Consider the following 24522-nt stretch of genomic DNA (forward strand, 5'->3'; position numbering starts at 1 on the left):
ATAAAGCTGTACAATATATGTTATATAGTTATAAAATAGTAACGCGAACCAAGATAGAATACATGACACGCTGTCTGTCGAAGCAATAATTACATACAAAGGGACAACTTGAAACACGAACTGTTTCATAACAGTTTCATAATGTTGCAAGACATTAATAGAATCTTTACATAACTTGAAGATGAACATAATTTGGTGAAATTTCATACCTGTCTACAATATACATGTATACATTGATCATTATCACTAGTAATATGTGCAGTGTTCTTTAGCAGTGATTTGTACAGTGTACTTTGGCAGTGATATATGCAGTGTTCTTAAGCAGTGATCTGTACAGTGTTCTTTGGCGGTGATATATGCAGTGTTCTTTAGCAGTGATCTGTACAGTGTTCTTTGCCAGTGATATGTGCAGTGTTCTTTAGCATTGATCAGTACAGTGTTCTATAGCTGCAGTGATATATGCTGTGTTCTTTAGCAGTGACCTGTACAGTGTTCTATAGCAGTGATATATGCAGTGTTCTTTAGCAGTGATCTATACAGTGTTCCATAGCAGTGGCCTGTACAGTGTTTATTTAGCAGTGATCTGTACAGTGTTCTTTAGCAGTGATCTGTACAGTGTTCTTCAGCAGTGATCTATACAGTGTTCTTTAGCAGTGATCTGTAGAGTGTTCTTTAGCAGTGATCTGTACAGAGTTTTTTAGCATTGATATGTAGAGTGTTCTTTTGCAGTGACATGTACAGTATTCTTTAGCAGTGATATGTACAGTGTTCTTTACGAGTGATATATGCAGTGTTTTTAACAGTGTTCTTTAGCGGTGATCTGTACAATTTTCTTTAACAGTGATCTGTACAGAGTTCTTTAGCAGTAATTTATACAGTGTTCTTTAACAGTGACCTGTACAGAATTGTTTAGCTGTGATATGTGCGGTGTTCTTTAGCAGTGATTTGTGTTGTTTAGCAATAATCTGTACAATTATTTTCTTAAGCAGTGATCTGTACAGTGTTCTTTAGCAGTGATCTGTAAAGTGTTCTTAGCAGTGATCTATACAGTGTTCTTTAGCAGAATTCTGTACAGTGTTCTTTAGCAGTAATCTGTAGAGTGTTTTTAGCAGTAATCTGTACAGTGTTCTTTAGCAGAAATCTGTACAGTGTTCTTTAGCATCAATCTGTACAGTGTTCTTTAGCATTAATCTGTACAGTGTTCTTTAGCATCAGTCTGTACAGTGTTCTTAAGCAGTAATCTGTACAGTGTTCTTTAGCAGTAATCTGTACAGTGTTCTTTAGCATCAGTCTGTACAGTGTTCTTTAGCAGTAATCTGTACAGTGTTCTTTAGCAGTAATCTGTACAGTGTTCTTTAGCATCAATCTGTACAGTGTTCTTTAGCAGTAATCTGTACAGTGTTCTTTATCATTAATCTTTACAGTGTTCTTTAGCATTGATCTGTACAGTGTTCTTTAGCAGTAATATCTACAGTGTTCTTTAGCAATGATCTGTACAGTGTTTTTAACATAAATATAACGCACTCTCGTAAATAAAAGTCATGGTGTTTCTCGAATTGAATCTTCATGGATTCCTATCTGCAAGAGTATAATATTTTGTTATTATGATAGTATATCATATAAGTTCGGCAGACTTATTAACGTGTAAACAGTTTTATATCATTTATGCTTTGTATAAACAATATTAAACTGAGTAATTAAAATTTGCAAAATATATCGACTGGACATACGCTCTCCAGACACACTGTCATGATACGTTGTCAGTCCCCGAAGTTGCCACAAAGGTAAAAAGGATTCTCACGCCAATTAGGACCCATACATGTTTTCAAATACAGTAAAACTGACAAATCATGCTGGGCAAATTAGTAGCCTGTCTAGCTCATTTGTTAACCTTGGCTAGTTGCTAATAAAGACATATAGCAGAAAAAATTGAACGTTTTTGCAACGTCCTCTTTCATATTTGTTTCTTGTCGATTTTCATGCTGTGCACGGAACAATGCGTTGTACAAAACAAGAATGCAATTTCAAATTGCCTTTTTAGTTGCGCTTCACTATATCGAATATATTGACTGTTAACATTTGGTCTTAATACAATGTATCGTGATTACTTCTAACAATTTAAGCCTAGGACTAATCTGATTGACTCTTGTAAAGCGGATATGTCTGCAGGCATATCCTTATAATAAAAAATACACCGTTTGTGCGAAATTCGAACACAACTAGACCTATACATCAACATGTATTATGTTAGTTAGTTAGTCTAAATACCCAGTTACTTGGTAGAACGTTTAAGTTAGTAAATCAAATTTTTGGGATAAATTAGCTGAAATTTCGAGTTGCTAGATTAAAATTTCGACTTACGTAAAAAATAACACGCACCTGGCGCTAGCGTTCTACCGCAATTTCAAGTAAATTGTTCTTCTCTCATTTTTTTATTTTAATCAGATTAACATTTTTGTATCTTTTATATTTTAAATACATATAGAAGTTCATATTAGTCTGCATAATAATGTAAAAGCAGAAATTGTTGCGAGGGATTAATTTTCGCAATATTCGTGAGGCTCTACATTACGTGAAAATTAATCCTCGCGTAAATATTTAAGTAGGATACAATTTTTACAATTTCGCGAATATTAAACATCGCGAACACACCCAAAGTTTCAAATTCGCGAAATTTTGACCCAGCGAAAATATGTGCTTTTACAGTATTTCAACGTTGATATCAGGTTCACAGCAAATCTACATAATGTTTCAAGTTTACAGACTGGAGGAAATAGATGTGTCTACGGATACTTTTCATTCAAATTTATGTACTAATTATAATAATGTTAAGGATATAAATCATTTTGTCTCTTGACATTATCAGTCTGGGAATTATTTCTTCTTGTAGATATTTTCACTTTTAACGATGTGAAAAAGAGGTCGCTAACCTTTCTTTCGTATCACATTTTTTTTTAAAATGAAGACGACACGCCATTAGAATTTTTGAGCGTGGCATATTAGAGGAATAAAAGCCTGAAACTATTTTACGCTAAACTAATTGTCACTGTGGCAACTTGCATGTCTTTGGCGCTATTCCTGTAAAAAATTACTAAAATCTGGCAAGCAGTTTCAAACAAGACGATATTAAAAGATTCCACCATTATACTGAGAAAAAAAGTACCACCTCGAGTGTCTGTGAGTTTTAACCATTTGCGACGGCTTTAACAATTTTGACGTTCAGAAAGAAATATTTTCAAAGATTTCCATAGAGCTGTGTAAGAGAACACTAGCCCGCTCTTGGTGGTCCTGTAGATCTCTTGGGCAATTTTGGTAAAGGTCCACTCAAAGAACATTTCTGTGACATAATTTTGAATATATCGATACAGGTCAAACTGAACACGTCCAGTGATATGCTCTTCTTGACAAATCAAAACAATTAGTAAACAAACCCGAAAGAGGTTCAGCTAAGGAATTAAAAATAAAGAGCACAACCCAGAAAAAAGATACCCTGTCTCAGTTAGTTCTTAATAAATTGTGTAATACTCTTCACCAGCTTAAAATGAACTCTGTAATACAAAAATTGAATGGACCCCATGGTCCGGAAGAAACAAAAAAAAAAAAAAAAAAAAAAAAAAAAAAAAAAAAAATAATATATATATATATATATATATATATATATATATTATGACAAATCGAAACAATTAGTAAACAAACCCGAAAGAGGTTTAGCTATGGAAATAAAAATAAAGATTTTTTCTGGCGCATGGAGCACAACCCAGAAAAAAGATACCCTGTCTCAGTTAGTTCTTAATAAATTGTGTAATACACTTCATCAGCTTAAAATGAACTCTGTAATACAAAAATTAAATACTCTATGGTCCGGAAGGAACAAAAAATATTATACTCTGTTCAAAGTACGTGTACATTTCGATAACTTAATTTCTATGCTGGTGCAAGTGATAAATGTTGAAACTACTTTTGCTGTTGAAATGCGACATAATTACAGGTCGCGGTAATTTGGTTTTATTGGAAACAAATTAAAGAAAGGACGAGAAGCAAAGGTCAAAACAAAATGTAAATTCTTGACTGTTCAGGAGCAGACAGCACAAATATTGAATATGGTAACGTTGACAACAACAGCTCATTTTATACTTTCTTATTCTGTGGTCGATTTGTTGACCAAAATTCGTTGTTTTCTTTTGGTGCTGAGAGTCAAAATGTGGTATGAAGAAAACAAATTTATAAATTAAGTGCTTTATTAACAAAAATACCCCAGCTATACATTTGGATAGTTTCTTTTGCTGTTCAGCATAATATTATGTTTTGACCTTGTATAACGAAATGGGACAGAGATGTACACGAGGAACCATAATGGCTCATGTCCTTATTTTTTTAAAATTTATTCTTCATCATCATTTTGAAATATGCAAACATGTGTATCAAAAGTTTCAACTAATACAATTCTACAACAAAAGATCGCTATATAATGTTTGCTGAAACAGAAATGACTGAAACTGTTAAATACCATTTCACTAAACATATTCCGGCGCCGTTTTATATGTCGTAGAAAATGTAGAGACCAAAAATAAGATCAGAAAATAGTTCTTGTCTTTCACTAAATCAGACCAACAACAAAAAAATGTGTCAGTATTGTTACAAACAAGGTAAGAGGAAAGACGCGCTCTTGAATAATTATAATAGAAAGTGATACGAACAGGTTAAATAGTGTCAGTTTCTGAATAACATTAGTATATAAAATATATACATATCTGTAACCGAATTACAATGTACTTTTTCGATCATATGTCACATTCGAATACTCTTTGTACTATACAATATATAAACCCGGACCTGTGGGGAGGGTGACACGTCGCAGCTTGATACATCGCAAACTTACTGTACTTTTTTGGTGAACAAACGAATTATTCAATAACTGGACTTAATACAGGACAGTACAGTTAAAAATTAGAGGTATGCACATTTTCCTTTTTTATAGGGTTAATATTAATTGATTAGCGATAAATTGCACATTGCGGTGGAAAAGGATGAATAGTGCTTACTTTGCACGGCTGTGCGAACAATATCACAAGAATCATATAGTTTATTAATGGATATGCATTTTCATATTAAACTTTTCTGCAAATACAAATGCTAAATATATTTTATCAAGTATTTATGACTTTATATGGAATTTAGCGTGTTGTTCAAAATTTTCAAATATTCTCCTCTTTTTGTGTTTCCTGATTTATTTTCCATTTGTATTTTCGCACGCCTTTGATATTTGATAAAAGGGATTAGCATTGAGACCCGTTTTTTCTCAAACATTAAGCAAAGAAGTTGGGGAAAAAAACTTCAGCGTCGGTAAAATTTTAGGTCGATTGTATCTTCATTTTTTGAACATACTTACAGAGGGGCTGAACAGTTATATCGAATATCAAAACATTTGCTAAAATGCTGAACAGGACTTGATCATCTAAATTATCAGCGTTATGTTTTGTGGAGTTGTGTAATATTACATAGAATAGTAAATGTCAGAAGTAAATTATAGGTGTATCAAATACATATAACATCATTATACATGCGGGATCTCGATTTTTAGCTCATTAATCTTTCAAAACACGCACGCCCTAAAATGGTACATGTGAATAAGTTTGTATTAAAAAGGCAACCTGAAAAAAAGAAATAATAGTAAAAGTTTTCTAAACATCTTAAACGAGTTGTAGAATGATCGTAACTTGACAGTATCTTAAAAGTATCACGAATTACGCCATTTTTATTCTTTATTACTTTTCAGTGATGATTTTCGTTCGGGTTGGTTTAATTTTGCAGTCATTTTCCGCTCATTAAGGGAGGAAAGTAGCAAAACCCTTTGTAATACTAGTAATTGCACAAGAATACAGACAGACATAAACAATAACATTTTAACTTTCTCTTTTCGAATTGTGTAACCTTAAAGGTACTCTCAGACATAAGAATAATTTATGCCTATATATATAAATTTGAAATTGGGTATCAAAATTAAAAAAAAAACAACATATTTCTAGATACCTAGTATTTTGTTTTACGATATTTAGATTCATATTCTGATAATATTATACGCATTTAACGATGTATCAAAATATGATCCATAATTTTCTTTAAATTCACTTAATCTTTAAATATCTCTTAAGACTAGATGTAACTTTTAGAGTGAAGATAGTGCAAGATACAGAAGACGCTCCGATTTCCATGTGTTTTTAGCGTGACATGTGTAAAGCACTCATACACGGGCCTCTAATTTCTTAGTTCTAGAAGGGGTGGATCGGAGCTCTGGTTTCGCAGTCAAACAGTGTTGTGCCCTCTCTGATAATGGTGTCAAAGGTGACATCTGAATTCATATAATCAAATTTTCTTTGTTAAAGTGAGAAACAGTGTGTGACAAATATCTTTAAAGCGATAAAAATCTTCTATATTATTTTCAAGATAGTACTACATGTATTGTAATGTACACTAACTGAATGGTTTGCGGTTTAATCATCAAAACTATTTGTCCGATGACACCAGAAATAAATTTTAAAGTATTTTTCTCAGTTGTTATGTTTAGCCCTGCCAATATGTTGAAGTATTGACCGGTCAGTAGTTCATGCTATGAACCAGTGGGTTATATAAGGAGTTATTTGATACATTTGATCACTGGATGTTAACTACCACAGAGAGGTTTTTTTCTATATTTATTATTATCAAGTGTATAGAAATAGACTGAATTGTTACAGCCATTCAATAAATCTTTACTTTATCAGAAGGTAATGTAGTTGATCCGTCCACCATTGCACCTTTAACTTTTATTTGAAAGTGAATTTTATATGTAATTGAAACGTTAAATTTTAAAGTATATCATAAAATAACATATGCGTTATGTTTTATACATTAACTCATATATTTAAATCTGTAAAATTAAATGAATAAAAGGCTTTTGTTATTCAATAAATAAAAAAAAAAACATCGGCATATTTTCAATAAAAATAATCATGAAAAGTTGTAAGTCAAGATGAAAAAAAAAACTCTATTAATGCGTGCTCGTCTCAAAATGGTAGCAACGCATATTGGTATTACCAAAATTCGGCCGAGTTTTGGTATATATAGTCACTACCAAATTGCGTTACACTCGACGCAATTTGGTAGTTTACAAAAGTATAGTACCAAAATGCGTTGGATATGTACACATCCAACGCAAAACGGTATTAATAATAATCTCATGATTTACAAAAAGAATATTTTGTGGCGAATGGACAATATTATTTCAAAAAGAGTCATGACCCGACCTTTACCTTTTGACCATGAAAATATAACGGTCCTAGCAACTGAGATGATCTGACTGGTTACCAATCTTGGCCGAGATATAATGCAAATCAGAATACTGACCAAGTTTGGTGGATAGTGGTTAAGAAATGCTCAAGTTAAAGAGCGGACGCTGTCAATACTTGCAATTTTGAGCAGTTAAAGGGCCGTAACTCCAGAACTACTGGGACAATCCGGCTGATTATCGAACTTGCCCGAGATGTTAACATTCTGACCAAGTTTGGTAAACATTGGATAAGAACTACTCATGTTAGATAGCGAACAACTTTTGGTGCCTCCCGACCGCCCGCCCGCCCGCTGCACGTGTTCTCATAATACCTCTTATAAAAATGAAGAAAAAAGCCAAAATCTGCGATAAGTATTTAGAGCAAATCATTCGCATTTATATAATTACTTTTTATTATTATTATCTAGATAAATAATAAGATACGTGACATTATATACCTTATAGCGGAGGAAGCTTCATTTTTGAGTAAATGATATATTTCTTACCCATCTTAACACACAGAATCCACCATTTCCATGCGTTGTCAGGGGAGAACCCCAAATACCATTCACATGTATACACCAAAATAAAAATCTTAATCTAACGACGGAGAATTTAGTTTTTGGAAAATTATTCGAGTAAGCCCACGCCCACATTTTACCATTTTTTACGTTGTGTTTCAAAGATATCTGTGGTGGACTCTCGAAACCCATCACCTTTAAAGAGAAACAAATCTTTTTTGCCGGGAATATTTATCTAAGACCCATAAAACACGCACAGAATTCACCATTTATGTTTATGTGGGATGTTTTAAACAAAAATATCTAGGTGGAGGACCCACGTGCAATCCTGACATTTATACTTCGTTTTACAGAATTCAACATTTTCTAGCTTTAAAAAATCACGGTGGACTATCCCTCCGACAATACTAGCACATTAAAACAACTAAACAATACAATGTTATCGCAGAGAAAGCGTCGTTTAAGGCCCTTTTCACACGCCAAGGAATACAATTTTGGTTGTTTTTATACGAAAATTATTATTATATCTCGGGAGGGGAACCCCTCCCCAACCATTTTTATAGGAGACATTCCCTCCTTTTATCTCTCTCTTTTGTGCGTAATGTGAAAAAGAGCACAGCCCCTGATGTAGAAAATTCTACCAAAATACGTTCCATCCCATGATCCTTAACACAGCATATGTACTAGTACCCTTGCAACGCATTTTGTCGTTACCGAAATTCGGCCGAATTTTGGTAGCGACTACCAAACTGCGTTGCTACCATTTTGAGGTGTAACATAACCTCCATACTCTAAAGCTATGCTGACTCGGGTTTCTGCTTTTTATATACTTTGAGACATTGTAAGAACATAATGTGATCATTTCTTTATTATATTGTATTTTGCATCGAAGTGCTTACTTAAATAAAATTCTGTTCTATTCTTTAATTTGCCAATGTCAAAGTTGATTCCATTGTGTGTTTTTTTAAACTGGAACTCAAACTTTGGTTATTAATTAAGAAAACAGATTGCCTGGTTTTTGTCTATAAATCAGTTTACAGCAATATGTGCTCCCCATCATACACAATAGTTTGTCTTTTCAGACTTTTTGAGAGAAAAAAATGCAGTGTTTCGCAGAGCAGTGAATTTAGATGTAAAATAGAAAAATAGTCTTCAATATATCTTTGAGTTTTGTTCCATAATAGATGCCTATCGTGAAAGAATGCGATGACATTTTACATATATGATAAAACATCATATCAGGACATTTGACCGAGTTTCAAACTTGAGATAAGTTTATGTTTATATTGAGTTCACCTATATAGGTCGCGGAGGCGATGATTTCAACTTGGGTCTAAGTACGGGGCTGTTGAGACGGCAGGCTTTACTTCCAGCTCTAGTATTCGAGCCAGCAATCCAGGGTTACATGCTTTACACGTGCAAAAACTATGTTTCATAAAATTACTTATAGCAACACGGTGCTGTGCTAAATTTTCAGGATTTACAAAAAGATCAGCTGGTATGGAGGAGGAATGTTTTGCAATATGCGGGAGTTTTATTCACTCAACGGACCAGGCAGCTGTGGAGACATTAAAGAACAAATGTCTTGGAGTAAAGCACGGAAAGGTACGTGCTAAAATATTTGACGTTAATTATAACAACAGAAGATTAACAGAGAGATTGATATTTCACAATCTTACATGACAGTACATGTAGAATTTCATTTTTTATCCCCCCACCAAAGGTGAAGGGGATATTAGAAATGCTCTCCGTCCGTGCGTCCGTCCGTCCGTCCGTCCGTGCGTCCGCAACGATCTTTGTCCGGAGCATAACTCCAAAAGTACTTGAGGGATTTTTTTCGAACTTCATACACTGATAGAACACATTGGGAGGAAGTGCAGTGTGCAAGAACAATAACTCTACCTTGCCTATTTTTTGAGTTATTCCCCTTTATCATATTTTCTTAAAAAATTTTGTCCGGAGCATAACTCCAAAAGTACTGGAGGGATTTTCTTCAAACTTCATACACTGATAGAACACATTGGGAGGAAGTGCAGTGTGCAAGAACAATAACTCTACCTTGCCTATTTTTTTGAGTTATTCCCCTTTATCATATTTTCTTAAAACATTTTGTCCGGAGCATAACCCCAAAAGTACTGGAGGGATTTTCTTCAAACTTCATACACTGATAGAACACATTGGGAGAAAGTGCAGTGTGCAAGAACAATAACTCTACCTTGCCTATTTTTTGAGTTATTCCCCTTTATCATATTTTCTTAAAAAAATTTGTCCGGAGCATATCTTCTTCATGCATGGAGGGATTTTGATATATCTTGGCACAAATGTTTACCACCACGAGGCGGAGTGTCCTACGCAAGAACCAGGTCCCTAGGTCTAAGGTCAAGGTCACACTTAGAGGTCAAAGGATACAAGAATAAAAACCTTGTCCGGAGCATTTCTTCTTCATGCATTGAGGGATTTTGATATAACTTGGCACAAATGTTCACCACCACGAGACGGAGTGTCGTGCGCAAGATCCAGGTCACTAGGCCTAAGGTCAAGGTCACACTTAGAGGCCAAAGGTCAGATACAAGAATGACTTTGTCCGAAGCATTTCTTCTTCATGCATGGAGGGATTTTGATGTAACTTGGCACAATTATACACCATCATGAGACGAAGTGTCATGCGCAGTTCCCTTCTTTAGAATTACTTCCCTTTGTTGTTACTTTAAATAGCTTTTATTGTAACTTTTTCATTACTAGTCGTAGGGAAAAATCGAGACCACTTTTCTGTAGTACAACAAACATGCTAAATCCAATTCTGAGGTGTATTTTGACCAGTCTCTTCCTGATAAAGATTTTTGTGTGGACTTGCAATTTTTTTTTTTTTTTTTTTTTTTTTTTTTTTTTTTAAAGATTAACTTCCCTTAGTTGTTACTATAAATAACTTATATTGTAACATTTTTATAATTGACCCTAGGGAAAAAACAAGACCACTTTTCTGTGGTACAGCATAGATGTTACTCTCCAGTTTTAGGTGTATTTTATTAATTTTATTATATATAAGGTATCTCTACCTAGTAAGGAGTTTTTTTGTGGACTTTAAAAAACAAAAGACTTACAATGATTACTAAACAACCACAAAATTAACATTCCATTTGCAAATACAGCTGCTGGAGTAAAGAAATTTGCTTTGACGGGCATATATTGTGACATTCTGGCACTCTTGTTCCCTGTTAGTTTTCCATTCCTTCTTTTTACAGTAGCCATATAGAAAAACATCATAGCTATACTCTTCATGAAAATTAATAAAATTTAGCAGTAAACCACCTCACTACTGACTTATTCTTTCTTCCACATCTTAAAACCCCTGATGCGGACCACATCCTTCAATTATGATATGCCCGGTGGGGGGATTAGCCATGTCTGACATGGCTCTTGTTGAAAAAGCGTCAAGACGATTGCAGTTTCATCCTAATTCTGGCGTGAACGTTCAAAATGTACTTTTAAACCTAAATTTCAAGTTTGCTTACAGCGAACGCCTCTATTTAATAATATTACAAAATGTACTTATAGTATTACTCATATACTTGAATGTCAAAACAATGTCTGAGTTTGTATTTACTTTGCTTCAAGAACGAAAGCGCTGTTGGCACGCGCGCGGTTTGCACTCACGCGCCTGCGCAAATGTAAAATTAATGACTCATCGCGCAAAATTTACGTAGGGCGTATATTTTGCGCTGCAAAAAGCATATTAGCAAATTATGCACGAAGTGTATTATTTGTCAATAAAAAATGTATCCTGCGCAAATTGGCCGGAAAGATATTTTTTAATTATTTCCGTTTATGGACTTAATATATTTTAAAACTGCTGAAAGGAATGAATTGAAATTTAATGTATTTATATGTGTAGAGCGCATAAACCATAATCTGTCCAAAATGATTTTGAATTATCTCCCTTATTCATACAGAGTTAACTTTCATTATTACTGACTGTTAACTCCTGTTGCAGGCTGGGGATATGGTTGACTCTAAGACAGCTCTTGTTGAGTTAATTTCAGCTGTCAAATTAGGTTTTAACTCATTTCATAAATTAACTGTCATAATTTAAATGTTTGATATATTCCAGATCGTTTTTCTCGACGACACTGAACTTGTGCAAGACAGACTTTCCGAATTTGGAATACCAGAGGAAAATGTTCTCAAACTGAAAGAGAAGTATAAACACATTGTATATAGTTGTCCCTTGTTCATTATATTTGATATGCTAGCTTCATTCTAATGTATATGTCATATGACGGTTGAATTTATACGAAAGAAGTCTATAAATATGAAAAAAATGAACTAATTGAAGACAACTTACAGAACCACACAGACAGAAAACGGCGGAAAAGATGCCGTAAATTGCTAGGTTTATAAATAGAGGATATTTTAATTCTGTTTTCCAGTGAAAGATCAAAACATCTTTCATTGATATTGAGCGGACACCAGGTGCAAAATGAAGAGTTTTCTGCTTAAACTTTAAATATTATGTTCACGAGTGTAAGATATTCGATAAACGCATTTTGTTTTCATCACACGCAGCAGCCAAGCCATGCTGTTTGCCGTGGAATCTATATTAGAGTATTTACGTCCTTAAAGCCCTGCTCCCCGGCTATTCAAATTCTTTTGTGTGTATGCAACCCATGATTACAATAGGTAACAGTTAACGGTCACGTGCCACACTTTAGCATGCAAAACCACAGGTATTTCATATAGAATTTTAGTATAAAATAGACTCTATTTTAACAAGTGTCACTGTTCATAGTCAGAGTTTTCATGCTTTTTCAGTGACAATTCAAGGTTAAAAGGTAGGTCAGGAGCAGGGCTTTAAGAAATAATGCATTTTTATTTTCATTGAAGCATAGTTTTGAGAATTTCAGATAATGTATAATTCACATTTCTCCGCTTTCTATAAAAGTGATTTACATAAGGTACAAGGGTTTACATGAAACACTCGCCCCTCACTGATGTTAGTTCTAAACCTTGCTTTAGGAGTTACGTGTAAACATCTTTCGTGTGAGGAAGCCATCCAGCTGGTTTACGGTGGGTCGGTGGTTCTACTGAGGAGTCTGCAACGATTTACGATTATTTATAATCAACTTTACTCCGTATGTTCTGTACAAGTGTAGGAATATAATTAGCTGTTATTTTTCTAGTATACACTTAATTAACAAATTGCCAGTCAAAAGTAAAACCAATTATCGAGGTCCAGAGGACGGGAAACCGATAGTGTTGACTATTGAAGGACAGTGGGCCAATAGTTCTGACTATCGAACGGAAAGCTATTCAATAAATATTTTATTACATGACACAAAAAATATTTATTTTTTTTCAAGTTTAGCCAGCAAAATTAGTATTGAACTGTTGACCGGTAAGTATCGGAGACATTTGACCGTTAGAGTTCTGTTATGAAACATGATATTTACCATTTAAAAATAGAAAGCCTTATAATAAATATAATGCCAAAACTAACGCTATTTATAAACCCTTTTTTGTTTTGTTCAGACAGTTCGTGATCCCTGGGTTTATAGATACGCATATCCACGCCCCTCAATATCCTAACGCCGGGAAAGGACTGGACATGGGATTGTTAGAATGGCTGGAAAAATACACGTTCCCGACAGAGATGAAATTCAAAGATCTGAAATATGCGTCCTCCACATACAGGAGGGTTGTGGTATGTGTATTTCACATGATTTTCTGTTAGGTAACAACAACTTTCATATCATTAGCAGTGGTTCTTTGGTCAGCTGTAGAAGTAGAATTATTCTCTCCATCTAATGATAACTTCTGTACATGGACGCGCTACTTTACGTGTAAAATTCTATGTTAATTATACCACAAGAAAGAATGCTGCCATCATCCTGATATCGAGCTCGCGACCAGTAGACTGACAGCCGCGCGAAGCCGATACTAAGCTTATCTATGGCGGAAAGTGGGGTCTGCAGAGTTACAACCAAAATTATTACAAAAATACTTCTTTCCGCGTCTATAACCAATATATTCTTTCTCTAGAATACACACGGTATTCTACAATGAAATAAATACGGGTGACGTCCTTTTTAACACTTTTTTTTTCTAAAAGTAATGTATATTTTTTTGCATTTATTCGTAGTTGTAGCATGTTATATACTATGCCTTTAGCACGAGAGGCGAACATATTTCAGAGCATAATACGGAGATTTCCAGTGTCTTCAATCACCGGTGAAAATCTCAGAAATTCCTTCCGGTAGGCAAGGAATATTTTGAAAACGCATTTTATGGTTTTGATAGTATTTCCGAGAATTTAAGGTTTTATTCTGAACTAGTCATATGGTTTCTTCTATGCATGGATGATTTATTTCGAATGTAAGGCAGCTTGTACCGGCTATTGTTTTTATATAGGTGCGTACATAAGACGTTTTCGCACAACATTTCCGCACATTTGCGATGAAATAATAGTATATTGGCAGAAATGTGCCGCCATGCACGTATGCCATATCGCATAGCATTATTAGATTTGATTATTTATTCACACTTTTTGGGGAGATATTGGATTGCTCTTCCAACTTCGTGTAAAATCAAACAGTTCAAAGCAGACGAAATTTGATCAGGATTGAAATGTCTCATTTTACTGTATAGTACAGATTTTCACTTTATGTTTTTCGTGTGATTATGTTTGTATGTGTTAACATGTGATACTTTGTAACAACAGAGTCGAGTGTTAAAGAATGGGACAACCACGGCTTGTTACTTTGCAACCATCGACACTGATGCTACCCTCTTGCTTTGCGGTATTATAAGTAAGTATAGTCAATATAATGTTACACTGGGTATGCCTTTCAAAATGATTCTAAAATCGTTAGCTCGTGATGGGTAAAGTTAAGTATTTACAGGCTGATGACACCTACTGATTTAGGGATTTTTTTTACAACCTATTACAATCGTAGGCTATTTTACCACCGCAGCCATTCTATAGCTCCTCCAAAATGCTTTTCGTGAACAAATCTTGTTCAGCCCAACTTACAATATAATGTTGGTGAATAAGAGTAAATATTTGAATATAATGCAAGGGTGAATTTTATCAGCCTCGATTAAATTCAGCAGGAGGGACTTTGTCCGCGGGACGAATTCCATTAATCCCTGTCTCTGCATTTTACTACAGTTCATTTTTCATTTTTCCCAACAAAGACATTTTCCATTGGTGCAGCCTTCCCACTCCCAACACTTAAACAGTTCAATACGACTGTTAGATCATCTCTCGCCTTAATCCGGCTGCAAATTATTTGCGCAATGATATCAATTACCCATTCTTTCTTTTAATATCAAAAGTGACTTCACGTGCCGACTGTCCACAGAAATAACATTGTAACGCCTTTCGGAAATTAACACTTCCGGTTCCGATTGGCTTAAATGTCCTCCAACTCTGGCGATGACTTAAATGTAGAACTATTTTAAGTAACAAGGATATTATTTATATATTTGTATCATGCAAGTTATATTCAAATGAGGAAACAGTATTATATTAAAATCAACACAGTCTTTGTCTTTATTCTTTCAATTTTGCACGAATCCAGAAATAGTTTCATGGATAAGAAAACGTGAATTTTACAATGTACACTTTTTCATCAGTATATAAAATTTTCTTTTCTAGATGACCTTGGACAGAGGGCGCTGGTAGGAAAGGTCAACATGAACCAAAACTCCCCCGAGTATTATATGGAACATTCAGTGGAAGAGTCTATTTTAGAGACAAGAAGGTTCGATTTTTTTCTAGTTAGACATTGAAACCCTTTTTTATTATTTTTTTGTTTTATAAAAAGTTAGTATATTGTATTATTAATTAGTATGGGTAGTCGATGAAAGTCCCAAATTAGAATCGATGCATTTTATTTCCAATCAAGCCTACAGCAAAGATAATATTTACCTCCCTTACTTCCGATTAAGGCTGATATTGCTGGAAACAGTGTAACTAAGTAAATCATCCAACATACTGGACACTCGTTAGGATATCAGCAGCAAGTCAAACCCTTAACTTTAGCAATTCCTAACCGCTGTGCCACTGGCTTCGTTTTGATGAAAAATCAATGCTGTTTTCCTAACAGTGGAAAATACAGTGAATAAGGAACTATTTATATTCATCATATATCTTTTTCTAAATTCTAGCGAAATGATATCGGGGCAGAGAGTCGTATGTAAGTCAGATCCGGAAGTTACGTGGGCGAATGCCATTAGTGATAGCGAGGTCTGGCCACGCCCTTCGAAGGTCTTAATTCGGTGATAATTCCATCTGACCATGTCCTTCAAATGCCTATATACGGTAACAATTGCAATCAAATGGACAGGAAGTGCATTTCATGTCAGACAGTTTAGTAAACTTTAGACACTTGATGTAAACTATTTTATGCAGAGACATTTTAATACAAACATGTATTCGTTAATCGTATTGCAGGTACATCGAGACTATAAACAAGAGAGATGTAAGTATTAAGTCAGAACACTACTAAACAAGTAATGTTGAACCCTCCATGTTCGTTTTTTAACGTAATACCTAGCAAAACCCTTCTCTAGATGTTTGTAAAATCTGTTTGTAAAATCTCTATTGCATTAACCATCAATGTTGTCAATAAGCTATGTTTGTAATGCTTATTTCGCTACGTCATGGAACAGTATGGCCAGTATTTATCATTGTGCCGAGTTAACTAAAAGCCAGATACATGCATCTGAATTGCTGTGCATTTTTTATGCATATTCACTGTCAAAATTTTACTGTTTATAGTTGCCGGGGCAACGCTCATAAACTTTAGCTAAGTTTAGAGTGAGATTGCATGTTAATTCAATGACAGTGAACAAAGAAAAATGAGATTTTTAAAGTCTTAATTCAGGACAATGAGGACTACAAACCCTGTCGAAAATCAATTACATGACGTTAAATTGTCGATCTCGTTTCTTTCGTAAAACATCATTAACAAAACAAGAAGACGTAAAAGAGAAAAAAAAAGGTATTAAGTTCACCATAATTCGATAGAAATCGTCAAAAAATAAAATAAAATGGATGTTACCTGGAAACTTCTAACACGTTTTTCAATTATGAAGATCATATTATGCACAATTAGAAAATATGTCGAGGAAAACAAGTATCATGTGTCAAGCTATTATCTCGGACATTGCTTGTGATGCTATTAACTATATCAAATCAATTTCGGTTGCACGTATAGATGTTCATCAATGTTGACAATAGAAACTTACAGCAATATCCAATTTGCTGTAATTCTAGGAAATTTGTAATACAGAACTTTTACTGAGGTGTCCATAGCTGCAAATTAAAAATTTTGCAATGTTCTATTACAGTCAGTCCTACAACAATGACGAACACAAACGAAAATTTCAGATATTAAAAATGAAACATTGACAAAAACGGGTCCTAATATTTTTACCAATAAAATTGTTTCTGTGTCATGTTACGAACAAATTCTGAATTTAAAGCCTTATACAGGCATACTATTATTATACTTTTTTAGAAAATGTTCCAATGTGTAGATGATATGCCAGACATATACATTGGAATTTAGTTTTAAAATCTTTTCTTCGTCATTTACCATGAATATATTGAATTGGATTGAATACCCAGGCATCTGGAATATCTAATACAAAAGCTGCATTTCAAAAATAGAAACTAGAGTTTCCTGATTAAGGGGATACAAAGGTTAACTTTTATAAGTCTATAAAATGTTAAATATTTCAGTATTAAGCCTCGTAAGGTATGTAATTCATCTTTTTTTTTTAAACGATAAATTCATTGAAATTGATTGCCCTCGTATAATGTGAAAAATGTGATACAGCAATTAAAAGCATGCCATCTACTACACAGATTTTGTATGTATTTACTCAGTCTTAGATGCAGATTTTGTCAGTTTGTTTTTTTCATGTTTCAGTACAAATATATAACTGCCGTCGTTACTCCGCGTTTTGCAATCTCATGTTGTGAGGAGTTAATGAAAAGGCTTGGTCAACTTGCGGCAGAGTTTAATATTCCAGTACAGGTAACTAAGTTTCATTTATTTGTTGTTAGACATAACTAGATATCCGTAATTGTAACTACCTGCCAACGATCACATAAGATGGCAAACAATCTAAAGGCTAGTCTACATATACATGAAGTTGCACGAATATATGGACGTTCACGTCTATAAAAACGTCCACTTGAAATTATGCATACACTTATAAAATTAGATGTATATAATTTGCACAGACAATTGTAAAAAGTATATATGCGCAATGGTATTATGCAAGTGCACGATAATATACGCAAGCACGCGTGATAACATAAGTGTATGACGTAGCATATTTATTTTAAGAGTATGAAAAAAAAATTAGTCATACGTAGATAGTTTACGCAGAAATAGTACATGCATTTTTAACGAAGTAAGGATATTCTCCAAGTTCAAAAACTACCCGGTATCCTTCCATGAAACGCCCCAGTGTACTCTTACTTTACAATAAAATGGTGTCAACCACACTTGTAATGATATGTATAATACAATCGCAACAAAAGACATTGGCACGCAGAAAAAGAGCCTCGGATTCGTCCTATCTCCCCCTCATACAAGAAAAATAACAACATACGATCAACCTGTCTCTCTGGGTGGCTTAAAAAGATACAAAAACTAAATAAATTTAAAACGATCGTAAAGAAAATGCGCAGTAGACAGATTATCCGACACGTTCTTCTCATTTAACACACATTCCTATTCTGAAATAAGATCGCGCTTTATTTCGAATATTCATAAGTAGTTCAGTATATTTACGACTATATATAGTACTAATATTTTATGTTAAATATCATTGAAGAAATTTTGTAATTCAGCTCGATACGATGTGATTCTTTTTTTATACACAGCCGTAAGGAAATACCTCGGTGTTGAGCCAAACTAGGTTTACATTTCAACGTATATTTTTTTGTATATTATCACCGTGAACAAGAACAATTTGTTTGGTCTGTTACCATATATAAAATTATCAGTGTTTATATTTCAGACACATATCTGTGAGTCTCGTGCAGAAGTTGAGTTCGTGTCCAGCCTCTACCCTGACTGCACGAGTTACGCGGATGTTTATGACAAAGCTGGTTTGTTGACAGACAAGGTATAAAGAAACTTGTAGAGAGAAGTTTATAGATCAAAGGGATTACAAATTACCAAGACAGCACATTTTTACTTGTTTCGACTTTTATGTCTTCGTCAGAAGTGAAAAGTTAGAAATTTATATAAGCAAAACAAATATATCACACATTTGTTATTACAAATCAAGAAATATAGGTTTAACACGGGAAACACGCGCGTTGTTTCCAGTTTCTATATCTTATGAGTGTCCGTTTTTATTTGACAATGTTTAACAATGTCCACGTCAAGAATTTGACCCAACATGTAAAGGTCATCTTTTTAATGCTATAGAATATGAATATCATGATAGTATACTTTTCATAAGTAACAAGTCAGCCAGTAGAATTCAGAGAGGAGACGTAGTGTTGTTAAAAGCGACCTTATTCAAAGTACATTTGCTCACCAACAATTTGGTTTTCTGCAAGAGGGCAATGAGAAACAACGTTAACTTATTTAAACTTTCCATACTATATTGACCTTTCAAAATTAGCTCAAGGCCATGACCGTCTTGCCCAACGCCATTTTGCTGAGAAACGTCGTTGAACGGTTATGCATGTCCGTGGTACTTCTTTGTTATTTTTGTTAAGTTTTTTTCAACAGTTGTTTCCCATCTTTCGATTGTAAAATTCTTCTATTCCTAATATGTACTGTAAGTGTTTTCTTTATATATATTTTACAGACTGTACTCGCCCATTGTATTTACCTGACGGAAGATGAGATAGAACTCATCAAGGAAAGAGGTAGTGCGGTGTCGCATTGTCCAAACTCTAACTTATCGTAAGTACAGAAAAATAGCCTATTATAACGTCTGCGTAAAATTAAATTCTACAGACATCAGGAAAATAGCGGTAATTCTGAAAAAACCCTGACAAATCTGTGAAAGACAGGTCTATTGCCTACAATAATAACATAAAATAAAAATGTCCAATGCGTGCTTCTTTTTTATTATATTGTTTCAAAGTTGTCAGTTTGTCCTGGTGTTAAAAGCGTACACGATAAAAAGTCAGATATTTGAAGTTGTGTTGGTTTTTCGTTTTTAATGAAGGAGAATAATTTACATTGCTAAGGCATGCCTTGTTACCGGAATGCACTACCTTTACGACAGTTGTCATGGTTTTACTGTTTACACAATTATTATTTTCCAGAATAAGGAGTGGACTGTTAGATGTACAGAAATTGCTACAGCAAGGTGTACAAGTCGGACTTGGAACAGGTCGGAAAATAGTGCGCCAGTTATAACTTATTCTTTAAATAATTGGCAGTATTGCAAAATAATGACTGCATACCGGTACTTGATTTCCTTTTTCAACGTAAAGAAAATGTTGACATTCATTTTAAAACGAGCTGATAATGGCAATCTATTTCAGATATAAATAGAGTTTATATAATAGTCATGAAGAAATTATGAATCTAATAAATATAGCTTTCAACATGACAACTGTAAATTCAAACTAGATTTTACATGAAATGTTAGTAAATACTAATTTAGTATTATTGTTGATATAATAATCGAGAACAGTCTGCAGGAGACGAATCTAAATATTGTGATAAACGGTGTTAATTGAAAAACCCTGTCAAACAATACATATGCTGCCTTTCAATATAGCGATTAAACATTCCAATATTTATTTCAGATGTGTCCGGAGGTTACCATCCGTCAATACTGGACGCCATTCGGGTGGCGGTGCATGTGTCAAATTCACACGCCATTATAGCAGCTAACGGGTACAAATCACTGTCAGTGAGGGACGCTTTCAGATTAGCAACACTAGAAGGCGCAAAAGGTTGGCAAGTGTTTTTCTTGATGGTGAATTACTCACGTAAACCGTATACATAAAATGGAAGTTCAATAAGTATAATTTGAAACATTTCCAGTGTAAAGTAATTTAGAAAAAGGATCAACTTTCTTTGAAAATGGTATCTATTCGATTTAAAATAAACATTTTTATTGTTAATTGGGTAAAAAGATCTAAAATAGAGAAAAGTGGAAACTTCACAGGTCGCTCAACACGACAAAAGCAAAAATGTTGCAGGCTCGGTTTGATTGAGCCTGTTCATGGACGGTAGTGGAAATGCAGGCTACCGTCCACGCCCTCTAGCCCCGGGTTGAGCAGAACTCAACATTTAAACATGCTAAAAGTACAAAAAAAGCAATTTAGAGACATCCGCAGATGTATTCAAACTGCGGTGAACATGGAACCTTCAATGATACACCTGTTGAGGCGTGTAATTCCATGAAGAGCGGCGTTTGGTCCCCAGATAAAGTAAAGGGTTTGCCCCAAACGAGAAAACAATGGGCAGAACTAAACAAACTGGAATTTAGGAAGGGGATCTGAGGTTATGGAGCCTGCGTATCACAGGAACTGTCAAAAGACAAAATTAAAAAGCAGGCACCATATCCAAGGGGTGATTATACAATACCCAAGGCTATGAAAGCGGAAGTATTGGAACCACCCAGGCGAGTGAGTTTTTCCCTGGAATTCGATCATTGTGCCTTATGCTTGTTTATTGAAATAGGTGGGTCAAACTTCCAGAGGAAGATATATAGCTACCTTCTTCTACAGTAAGAACATTAATGTGTTTAGTGTACTAATATGAAATTAGACGGGAAAACCCAGTCATGTACGCCGGGTAATGTTGGCTCTTTCCGCATGAATTGATCTTCATTTCTAAATTACTTTTATTCAGCACTATCTCTAGATACAGTCGTGGGTAACTTTGAAGTTGGAAAAGAGTTCGATGCATTGTTGATTGATCTTGATTCTCCGGACTCACATGTAGACGTGTTTGACGAAGACACACTGGAAGATTGTCTTGATAAGTTTCTTTATACAGGTAAGGTCATGTGATACCATATCTGTATTGGTGTTAATGTCAGCTATGTCTGTATCTTACTGTATTGTCTGTATCTTACTACGTAGATATTTTTCAATGCGTTAGGCACTGAATATGATTTTTTTTCAGAAAACATTATTTTGCAATTGGAATAAAATACCTTCTACACCGAACTATGATAGTAAGAACAATACAATCAGTTGGTCGTTACATTGATGAACCTTTTGTTGTTTAAATAAAATTTCATAATCACACTGATACCTTTGTGTGGGAGGCTACACTAAATTTTTATCATGAATATTTGATATGAATTGCGTGATCATAACTAAAACTTTGTTTTCCAATATATAACAGGTGATGACCGCAATATACGAGCAGTTTATGTTGGCGGAAGAAAAGTACTCGACGCTGAAAATACATATACACAGCGAAACTCTTTAAACAACGGACTTAATGGACATTAATAGACATTTGTAGTGTTTGTATATACATTTTACAAAGATTGCATTTGAGGAAACAACAGAAAATTGTGATAGTGGAATTTCCGTACACAGACTACTATAAACATGCATATATCACAAGGCAAAATGAAATGTCATTATATCATTTCATTTTCATGTTATGTTATGATATCATTCGGAACGGATATACAATAATGTTGGCAAGTAAAGTAACCCTCTTAAAATAGTCAGACTACGAGAAACATACCAACTGTACACCTCTTTGTCGTTCAGAGGAATTTGATAGCATACTAACATTTAACATTTAAAACATATTGTTCTGGGTCGTTATATCATAGGTTGTGTTAAGGAATTATTAGAGTAGGCCAGACAGGATTTTCCCGTGTTTTTACAGATGTTGGAAAAACTCGTCTTACACCCCGGGGTGCAAGATGACTCTTGTGCCTTAATTTATGAATGGATGGAAATTTCATACGCTGCTATAACATAACAATACTTAAAAGATAAGCATTTGTTTTATTTTATTGCTTCTATTAATTAAAGAATACGATATGCAAGAAAAAGATTATATGACTAGTTGAAGAATCGGGCTTTTTAGTAACTCTTTTGCTTAACTCGGCAGAGCCTTGTTACCGTCTGAACAGTCACCCTAAAGCCAGATATTCCCATCCACACCATCAACCAGTGAAAGATTCTTATAACGTGCAAAGTCTCTCATAGCAGTTTAAGCTGGGCTCAATTATAATTATACATGAATATTGAATGGACCCCGATTTTAAACCATCGTTTGAGACTAATACTATTTTATATCAGATGACCATATTGGTTAGTACGGCTGCTCAAGTATTCAAGTCATAAGGAATGGGGTCCAAGAAGGCAGTGAACGAGTCTGTATTTGACTTTACGATGATGTAGTACTTGTTGCTTAGAATGAAACTGAGGTACAAATGTACTCTGTGGTGCATTATGAATTCAATGTTTATAAAGCTAGATTAAAGCAATAGTGTACACTTAGGACCACAGTCAGCTAAAAGAACAGATTCTGTTGTGATGATCGTATTTTAGAAATCGTAGGACAAAATATTACTTAGTTCAGTGGGAAAGCGTAAGGAAAGATGATCATAGTAGATCTTTAATATTTTGTGTAACTAAGTTGCATGTTTTTACACTGTATGGAGAATGTTTTAAAATAAAATAATAAATAACATTTTATATATCTTATTTTAGTCTGTCTTGTTTTGTTTACTCCGAGAAGCAGTTTGTATTGCGTTCTAGTTCTTTAATGCACAGTACTGCCAGAATTACTTTTTCAGATGGTTTTTAACCTTTTATTAAACTATAAATTAGCTCCTCGGATTTAAATATTGTTTGATGTAGTAAGACACGTGTTTTTTTAAAGTATTTGTGGTTCGAAAAGCAATACTTGACATGGTATTTCAGCTGTATGTTTCACTATTGTTCAAGGTTATATTTTATTTTATACATTTCGTTGAAACACTGGGAATTATCAATGAGACACAATCCATTTCAGTACCTCTGTAAGTAAGATAAGTTGGCCGATCTACATGTACATGGTACACTTCTTATTGTTTCTCGTAAAATGGGATAAGCATTGTTATCAATCACGCATTGTTCTTTTCAAGGATTTTTTTCTAGTAGTTTTCCATTCAAACGTATGCTGCAAACTATAAAATGAAATCGAACCTAAAGTCGTCTATGTCTATGTAATGTCACAAGACATCTGACACCATTTTCGTTTTCACGCGTCTGCTTCCTGCGCTGAACCTAAAAGTTGTTGCAAAATGGGTATTTCAACGTGAATAAGCACACAATAAAATAACTTTTTTTCGAGTATATGGAATATATCTTGCAATAAAGCTGCCTCACTGCTCGGTGAGATATATTCCATATTTACTCAAAACAAACAGATATCCTCTGATATTACATTTTTATGTGTTTTTGTAAGGTCCTCTCTTATGCTAGAGTCATGTCTTGCAAGAAACAGCACCTATTTTTATAATTGTTTTCTAAACAATACAGTTTGCCCTTTGTTTTAGGGTCAGTTTCAACATGTGTATAGGCTCACGTGCTATTAGCATTGTTCGTTTGTACCGTTAAAACATCTTGGAACTTCTGAAAATAATCAAATACTTGCCCCTTTTTCACTGACATTTTAAACGATACAGTAGTCATGAAAACAATACATGACACTACAGTCTCTATTTTAAGTGCGATTG

The 24522-nt window shown here is 34.3% G+C and overlaps 1 protein-coding gene across 2 annotated transcripts; it reads left to right on the forward strand.

The window, feature by feature from the left end:
* Positions 1-4775: 4775 nt before the first annotated feature.
* LOC123555136 (guanine deaminase-like) lies at positions 4776-23506 on the forward strand. 2 transcript variants are annotated; one of them, XM_053547371.1, is made up of 14 exons: positions 4776-4953; positions 9305-9432; positions 11936-12024; positions 13354-13525; positions 14543-14630; positions 15482-15587; positions 16280-16307; positions 17763-17870; positions 18865-18972; positions 19669-19766; positions 20135-20202; positions 20624-20773; positions 21678-21824; positions 22179-23506. In XM_053547371.1, the coding sequence occupies exons 2-14, from the start codon at positions 9328-9330 to the stop codon at positions 22286-22288; spliced, it is 1377 nt and encodes a 458-aa protein (XP_053403346.1). In that variant the 5' UTR covers positions 4776-4953; positions 9305-9327; the 3' UTR covers positions 22289-23506. The 2 variants fall into 2 exon arrangements, with proteins under 2 accessions (XP_053403346.1, XP_053403347.1); XM_053547372.1 differs by lacking the exon at positions 4776-4953 and having other exon boundaries at positions 9113-9432.
* The last annotated feature ends 1016 nt before the right edge of the window (positions 23507-24522 follow it).

Source organism: Mercenaria mercenaria, chromosome 7 (genome assembly GCF_021730395.1).
Source record: "Mercenaria mercenaria strain notata chromosome 7, MADL_Memer_1, whole genome shotgun sequence".
NCBI classification, from domain to species: domain Eukaryota; kingdom Metazoa; phylum Mollusca; class Bivalvia; order Venerida; family Veneridae; genus Mercenaria; species Mercenaria mercenaria.

Bases quoted from the DNA above. Each gene is read 5' to 3' on its own strand.
- LOC123555136 (XM_053547371.1), top strand. From the start codon at position 9,328: ATGGAGGAGGAATGTTTTGCAATATGCGGGAGTTTTATTCACTCAACG. The intron at 12,025-13,353 runs GTATAAACACAT...TGTTTTGTTCAG, and splicing joins GTTCTCAAACTGAAAGAGAA to ACAGTTCGTGATCCCTGGGT. The intron at 19,767-20,134 runs GTAAGTACAGAA...ATTATTTTCCAG, and splicing joins TGTCCAAACTCTAACTTATC to AATAAGGAGTGGACTGTTAG.